The 7,674-nt window shown below is 65.8% G+C and overlaps 2 protein-coding genes across 2 annotated transcripts; one reads left to right on the top strand and one right to left on the bottom strand.

Annotated features, from left to right (window-relative positions):
* Positions 1 to 228: 228 nt before the first annotated feature.
* EMIHUDRAFT_119448 (hypothetical protein) lies at positions 229 to 2,423 on the top strand (the record flags this gene model as incomplete). Its single annotated transcript, XM_005767538.1, has 4 exons — positions 229 to 719; positions 903 to 969; positions 1,089 to 1,618; positions 1,790 to 2,423. 4 exons carry the CDS (start codon positions 229 to 231, stop codon positions 2,421 to 2,423), a joined length of 1,722 nt encoding a protein of 573 aa, XP_005767595.1.
* Positions 2,424 to 4,222: 1,799 nt separating this feature from the next.
* Positions 4,223 to 5,644, bottom strand: EMIHUDRAFT_246002 (hypothetical protein; the record flags this gene model as incomplete). The annotated part of the gene is made up of 1 exon (XM_005767537.1): positions 4,223 to 5,644. The coding sequence occupies one exon, from the start codon at positions 5,642 to 5,644 to the stop codon at positions 4,223 to 4,225; it is 1,422 nt and encodes a 473-aa protein (XP_005767594.1).
* Positions 5,645 to 7,674: the final 2,030 nt, after the last annotated feature.

The raw sequence follows: 7,674 nt of genomic DNA, 5'->3' as shown, positions 1-7,674 counted from the left end.
TCGGTCGAGAGAAGCGCATTACTCAAGACAATGATTACTACATCATGCACGACCTCGAGCGTGCAACGCCGCACAGTGCTCAGGGTTCGAGCAGGTGCAGGCGAGTGGAGGGGCCCCTGGCAGAGGCGGGCGCGCTGTTTTCTCCGGCAGCTGGTAAAATTCTCCGGCAGGACCAACAGGAGGACCGCGGGGTCCGTCCTCTGGATGCCACTACACAGATCGCGCTCCATGCCTCACCTCGGCCGGATCGAATGGCCAGACATTGGCCATGCCGGTGACCTCTGCAAAGCGCACGGCAGCTTCAGGTGTGAGCACGTACGTGAGCACATCAACGGGCAGCCAAGCGCGCTCACCGCCGCCGACCACAAGGGCATCCCGCTGCTGGCGGCCCTCGACAAGCATCTCGTCGCCGCCCTCCGCTCGGGCGCTATCAAGCTGCTTCGCGCCGAGTTCCTACGCGCCGACGGCTCCGAGGCGATGCTGCCCGAGCTCCTCCGCCGGCAAGAGCTGGAGTGGATGGAGACGGAGATAGGCATCCGCATCTTCCTCTCGCCGGAGGAGGCCGTTGCGGCGCTGCGCTCGCTGAGCCGCGAAGTCGCCGGGCTGACTTACGGCTGGGCCTCGCCGGACCACCCCGACGTGACCGGAGAGTATCTGGCCAACGTGCGGCGCTTCCTGCGCCACCCGCTCGGCGAGCACGTGACCGCCCTCTTCTGGGAGTGCGCCCGCCGCCCCAGACCCATCCCGGACCCAGCGGCTGCGCTGCGTGGGAGGGGGCGGGCCCTGAAAAGCCCATGGCACGCACCTCTCCGCTCTCTTTTGCCTCTCTCCATACACCAGCACCCGCTCCACGCTCGCTCACCGCCCTCTCCCGCCTCGCCCTTTTCACCTCCCCTCCGCAGCTTCTCCTCGCTCCCGCAAAAGCCAAGGACGGCGACCGAGGACAAGCTCTTCTATCAAGCTCTCGATGTCCGCGCCGCCTTCCCTCCGCCGCCCTCACCGCCCGCCGCTCCTCTACTCCCCACTCTCTCGCCCGCACACATGCCCTTGCTTCTCCTAACACCTCCCATCTTCTCACCCCTCCGCAGGTCATGGGCGACGTCTATGCCTCTGCCCTCGGCACGATCGTCATCCGCCACCGCTCCGTGCCAGCCCGCCCGGCGGAGCTGGACGGCGAAGTGGTCATCCTCGTCGAGAAGGGCGGCGGGCTCGATGGCGCCGGCGCCGAGGCGGAGCTGACGATCGTCGTGCAGCTCAATGGCGAGGCAAAGACGGTCACCTTCGTAATGGATCCCGTCAACGACACGGCCGAGGTGGTCGCGGACGAGATGGTGGAGGAGCTCGAGCTCGACCGGTGGGACGGCACTCGCGAGGACATCATCTCCCAGGTCAACCGCCTTCTTGACGAACGCCGCACTCCAGCCGGCGCCGAGGCTAAGCTGCGCCGTGCTCTCGGGGCGTTTGAGAACCCGCGCTACGAGGAGGGCCGGCGGCGCGTGCGCTTCCCAACGCACGCGGCGGCGGAGGAGGCGGTGGCGGCAGCAGCTGCAGCGGGTGCGCTGCCGGGCGCGATCGCCGTCTTCCTCTTCTACAACGGCCGCCCTTACCACGCTCGCGGGTTCGGACCCCTCCATTCCCCCCACCCCCCCTCCTCGCTTTTCCCTTCCCTTCCACCGCCGCCGCCGCGATGCGGCGTGCGAGAGTCCCCAACCCCGCTCTCAGAGGTGCCCCGCCAGCACACACCACCACAGCTCTCCTCTTCCGCTACCCCCCCCCCCTCCGCTGGCAGGTGGACGACGTTTGAGAGCGCGGTGAGCACCGAGGCGCTCGCGCAACTCGCATACTACCCAGGGCTGGGCAAGCTGCTGGAAGAGCTTCCGCCCAAGGTCATCGAGATCGACGGCGAGGGGCCCCGTGTGGCGGAGATGGAGGACCGCGCCGACGAGGGGATGGGGCCGCGTAACGAGCGCGTGATCGCCGCGATCGAGGCGGCCTCCTTCACGGGCAAGGGCGACAAGCCGGTGGTCGTCCAGCTGTACCGTGACTACGCTATCAAGGTGAACAACGCGATGGTTCGCTCGGGCGAGGTGCAGAAGGGGGAGTACGAGGGCGAGTACAACGCGGCGGGAGAGCGCGAGGGGCGCGGCGTCTACCGGTTCGCCAACGGCAACGTCTACGAGGGCGAGTTCAAGGCGGGTAAGATAGAGGGGCGCGGCGTCTTCCGGTACACCGACGGCGACGTGGTGTCGGGCTTCTGCAAGCAGGGCGGCCCCGTCGGCGAGGGCGTCAAGTGGATGGCGGACGGGCAGCGGGCGGCGCAGCTGCGGGACGGGAAGGCGGTGGAGTGGATCTCGCTGGAGGAGGCGCGGCAGACCGCCGAGCGGCTCGGGCTCCCACTTCCCTCCCCGCTGCCCGGCGCGTGAGAAGCCAGTCTACAGCGACCACAGCGCTCAACGCAGGGATATGCGAGCTTTTCAGAGTCAAGCTTTTGCGCGAAATCCCACAGTGGTGGATTTTGGGGCGCTGTGGGCCCCCTACCTCGGACTAGCTCCGCTCCCTGCTGCTGCTCGGTGTACGAACTGTGTTCACACCGAGCAGGGTTCGAGCTGTTTGGGGGGGAGGGTAGGGGTGCGGTGCCGATCAGGGGGCTACCCCCAGCCCCCCTACCCCTCGACACGTGTCGCCAGGCACAGCGGCTACCGCCTTTGGGGCATGGTACTCCGTGTGTGCGTGTGGGTTCGTTTATGCTGAGCCCTGGCCTCGACACCTCGACACCAAACCTCGACACCAACTCGACACCAACTCGACACCTCGACACCCCATGCCAACTCGACCAACTCGACACCCCTCGACACCCCTCGACACCCCTCGACACCATCTAGGCTGGTACCATGCTCGACCGTGTCAAGGTGCCAAACTCGACACCTCGACACCCCTCGACACCCCTCGACACCGCTCGACACCCCTCGACACCGCTCGACACCGCTCGACACCGCTCGACACCTCTGATGATCCTAACACAGCAGAGATGTAGACCCATTGGAGTCAGAGTTAGAAATCAGGGTTGCAGCAGCAATCAAACTTGGCTGGCAGTACTTTCATCCCTGAGTTGCAGCCTCTCAAGTTCTAGCTCAAGTTGCAGCTCAGTTGCACCCCTGTTGATGCAGCAAACATGGCAGTACTCAGGTAGCCCTCAGGTGCTGCACAGCACCTTGTACAGTGGCAATGAATCCTCACACCAGTGAGCTTGTGCCATGAGTGCAGACCTGTGGTCCATTGCGCTTTGTGCACTGGCGACGCTCGGCTGCAACGGCGACGCTGCAGCGGCGGCGACGCTGCTGCGATGGGGTACTGGCAGCCCTTAGCTGCTGGACAGCACCTTGTGCAGTGGCAATGTCCACTGACTCATGGCACCAGAATGGGCCATGAGCGCTGTGGTCAGTTGCGCTTTGTGCGCCGGTGGCGCTGCAGGGGCGACGCTGCTGCAGCGGCGACGCTGCTGCGGTGCTGCGCCTGCACAGTACCTTTGTGCACAGTGGCAATGACTCCCGGCACTTAATGTCCTCAAATGTCCACAGAGAGTATACTGGTTGTGCTCAGGTTGTGCTACATCAACAGGGTGCAACTGAGGCTGCAACTAAGGGATGAAACAGCTTTGCAACTGCTGCCCAAGTTTTGTTGATGGGCTGCAACTGCATCCTGCCACCTTGGACACCTCGACACCTTAGACGCAAAACCCCTTGACAACACTCGACACCTGCTCGACACCCTCGACACCCTCGACACCCTCGACACCCTCGACACCCCTCGACACCCCTCGACACGGTCAAGCATGGTACCAGCCTCGACAGGCCTCAACAGGCCTCGACAGGCCTCGACAGGCCTCGACAGGCCTCGACACCTCTATCCCTCGACAGCAGCTCGACAGCAGCTCGACACCCTCGACACCGGGCCTCGACACCTCGACACCAGGGCTCAGCGTTTATGTTGCGGCGGAAAAAGTCGGAATGAAATTAGTAAGAAAACAGGCTTGTACACGCTTTTAAATAAACCCATGGGGATCATCTCTGGGGGAAAGCTCTCCGAGGAAGGAGCTATAACTCCAGACCGTCGTCCTCGTACGGCATCGTCAGTGGGTCCAGAGGGTCCAGATGCATTACAGTGTGTCACCGTCCCCCGCGACCTTACGCGACCTACACCCGACCCCCGACCCCGCGCTCTCTCATTGCCGCGGCCCGCTGCGCGCACGAGCGGCGCCATGCGGTGGGCAGAGTGCGCCGCCTTTTGTGGTGTGCCACAGCTCGGCCATCGGCCGGTCGACCAGCGCAAACGGCGGCACTGACCCGGACTGGCCGATGACGCAGAGAAGGGCGAGGCGCGAGAGCCACGAGGCGGCGGTGCCCACAAAGGCGTGCGCGGTGGCGAGGAGGGAGATGTCGGCCAGGGCGGCGCCCAGGACGGCGCTGCGGTTGAGGAGGCCGCGCGAGTTCCGCCGCTCGATGAAGTTGGCCTCGGCGGCGGCCGCACCCAGCCCGAGATTCGACAGCTCTGCGGTGCCGCCCCAGTCAGCGCCCCGGCGGATGTTGACCCACAGCAGCCGCAAGTCGCGAGAAGCCGCCGCTGCCGCCGCCAGCTCGAGCGCCACCGAGGGGGAGTCCGATGCGAGGAGGATGGTCGTGACGCAACCCTCGCCGTTGGCCGAGGCAGCGCCGCCGGCGTGGGAGCGGCTGCGCGCCTGGTGCGCTCGTGCCAGGCTCCGCACCGCGTGCAGGTAGTGCGAGGTGGCGTAGCACGGCCTGCCGACAGCGGTGCCGCAGTCGCCCTCGGGATCGACGGCGCCGTCCGCCGGAGCCGCCCACCGCTGGCAGGCATCGCCGCGTCGAACGTGGAGGCCGACGCGTATCGAGCAGTCGCGGGGCCGCAACAGCCGGCTGCTGACCGCCGCGCCGCCAACCTCGTCGATGCGTGCGAGCGCCGCCTCTCGCAGCGCGGCCGCGCGCGGCCCCATCGCGGTCAGCACCCGCCCCTGCAGCAGCCCCGCCCACCAGAGCCCCGCCCACGTCGCGCCCCCGCGAAGAAGCCGGCGGCGGTAGGGCTCCCGGCCCGAAGCCGCGACCCGGCGGCTGCGGCCAGCCGGTGGCTCACCGCGCGCCCGCGCCATGATCGCCTCCGCCAGGCCCGCCGCGCCAGCCTCAGTGCTGGGCACGTGCCGGGCGCAGACGTCGGCAACGAGCCAGTCAGCCTCCCGCTGGCGGGCGGCGTGCGGGCCGCCTGGGAGCCAAGCCCACGAGCTAGCGCGCGACGTCGGCAGCACATAGCGGTAGGGGACCTCGGCTGTGGAGGAGACGTACAGCATCAGAGCCCAACGCGCGAGGAATTTGGAGATCGTGGGCGGCGTATCGCCAAAGTCGCCGAACTGCAGGCTGTCATATCCGCGCAGAACCGGTGGCAGGGGGCCCACCGGGACAGTAGGCAGGGCGCAGAGCCAGTCTTGCATCAGCCGAGCGGCACAGTCTGCGGGCTTGAGGGGCAGGCCGGCGCCCGAGGGCCAGACCCGTTGATCGGTCCAGGCGGCACAGCTAGCCGGGGCGGCAGACCCATCGCAGCGCTCGAGGCTGGCGAGGACGTCGCCGGCAGTGCACATATATGTATGTATACCCGTAAGGTTTCGCTGCCGGTCACGGCCGGCGCTCTGCCAGCCTGCCTCAGTCTCAGGGCTGGCGTGTGTGGCTGCCTCTGGCGAGGCGAAGCCTGGCTCGCGGGCACGCTTGGTGACACGACGTGGCATTCGCGCCAACAGTTGGCGCGAAACTGGATCCAAACGGCCGTGGCCTGTCGGTGTGATGGAGTGAGGCTCCAAGCTCGGCTGAGGTGCCACGACCGGTGGGCAGCTGACCCGACAGGGACGGACGGTGCGCGAGATGCGCAGTGTGAATGCCGCGGCCCTAAGGGTGGGGGGGTATGGTCCTGACCGCCCGAGGCCGGCAGCCGGGAGGCTGGGTCTGTCAGCAGGCGGGGGCGTATGGTCTCGAGGTGGGTTGCGCGATTGTACCATACCATACCCCGCAAAAAGTCCGAACCCTGGGGTGCCTGCATGGGCGTGTGTCCATACCTTCACTTCGCACCATCCGCCCGCGCCTCTTTCCCTCACCGTTGCGAGGCTCGGCGTTCCGGTCTCATCTTGCGTTGTTGCCCTGAGCTCTCCGGTTTCCATCCAGATCTTCCAAAATCTGAGTTGTCCAGTATCGACCAGCAGCCTCTAACCAAGTGGCAAGCGGCACCTGCGGGGGGATCCCCAACGATATCGCTCCAAGCAAGGTCCAGGACTTTCTCCGGCCAGCACACAGCGGCTAGGGCCAGCCCTGCTGGGTGCTGGCCCCGGCCCTCCGCTCCAGCAGAGCCGGCCGGCGCCGCGCCGGGCTGCTGACGCGCCAGCCCAACCATTAGGGCTACTTACTTAGATTCTTTGTCTACGAACTGGCAACCAATACGACACGTATCAGCGTACCCAGAGAGAGATTTCTTTCCGTACCCATGACGCTGTGTGTGCCCCTGAAAAATCGCGGCGACTTTTGGCGCCCATGGCTCACAGACATACCCCTCACCATCGAGCAACTGATTCGTGTTTTCAACTAAAACATCAACGAATGTGAACAAAACATCAACAACGCTGCTCGCAACATGCGTGTCGCGCACTCATTCATGACTGGTCTCAATGCCCCACCCCCCTGCGCGCGGGCCTTCTAGGCGCGCGATGGCCCGCGGGTAGTCTCCCCCCATCCCCAGGGCCTCCAGGGCTCGCACCTCAACCTCTCACAGACCAGCGCACAGCGCCATAGGACGTATTTTCTTCTCAATAACAAGGCTGTGAACAGCCCGGTTTGCCGGACAGCGCCTCTTCACTGAACGCCGATCGGCTATCACGTCTCTGTCCATGAACTCAGTCCTCGTGCTGGCGGCGTTTGCGCAGATCCGCTACACGCTGCGCACCCAACACGCGTCTACACCCAACCCGCCGCCGCCGATTCCGCCGCTTCCGCCGCCCCCGCCAGCCCCGCCGGGGGAGCCCCCGCTGCCGCCAGTTCCACCATCTCCGCCACCGGCCTGGCCACCAGATGGGACCGAGAGACACTTCGTCGCGGTGAAGGGTGGCAGAAACGGGGTCTGCCGTACAAAGGACGGCACGACGGGGACAAAGCACATCTTCAGAGGCACCAAAAGGCACACCGAGGCCTCATGCCGCAGCAACTGCTTCCACGTGCGCCGAGAGACGCACACGCTCACGCTCACAGCGCACACAGAGCAGATCTCTGGAGCTCTCCGCCCGGGCCGCCCCGTCTCTGCCTCGCCTCCCACGCGGCCTCCTCTCCTTTCACAGACGGAAAGGTGCGTCGCCTACGAGTTCAGCCGCGACAAGTCCATCTGCGAGATGCACACGACGCAAATCGACCACGTGCTGCCGGTCAGCGGCTCCGTCTGCATGGCCAAGGCGCAACTTCTCTCTTGAGCGAGAGCCCGCTCGGATGGTCACAGCCGACGCGCCTCTCTCTCTTCTCTTCTCTCTCTCTCTCTCTCTCTCTCTCTCTCTCTCTCTCTCTCTCTCTCTCTCTCTCTCTCTCTCTCTCTCTCTCTCTCTCTCTCTCTCTCTCCCGCCCCCGCGCTCTGTCTCTCCCT

This window comes from Emiliania huxleyi, assembly GCF_000372725.1.
Source record: "Emiliania huxleyi CCMP1516 unplaced genomic scaffold EMIHUscaffold_486, whole genome shotgun sequence".
Lineage (NCBI taxonomy): Eukaryota > Haptophyta > Isochrysidales > Noelaerhabdaceae > Emiliania > Emiliania huxleyi.
The sequence above is the reverse complement of the archived record's forward strand: the minus strand, read 5'-3'. Positions and strand labels throughout refer to the sequence as shown.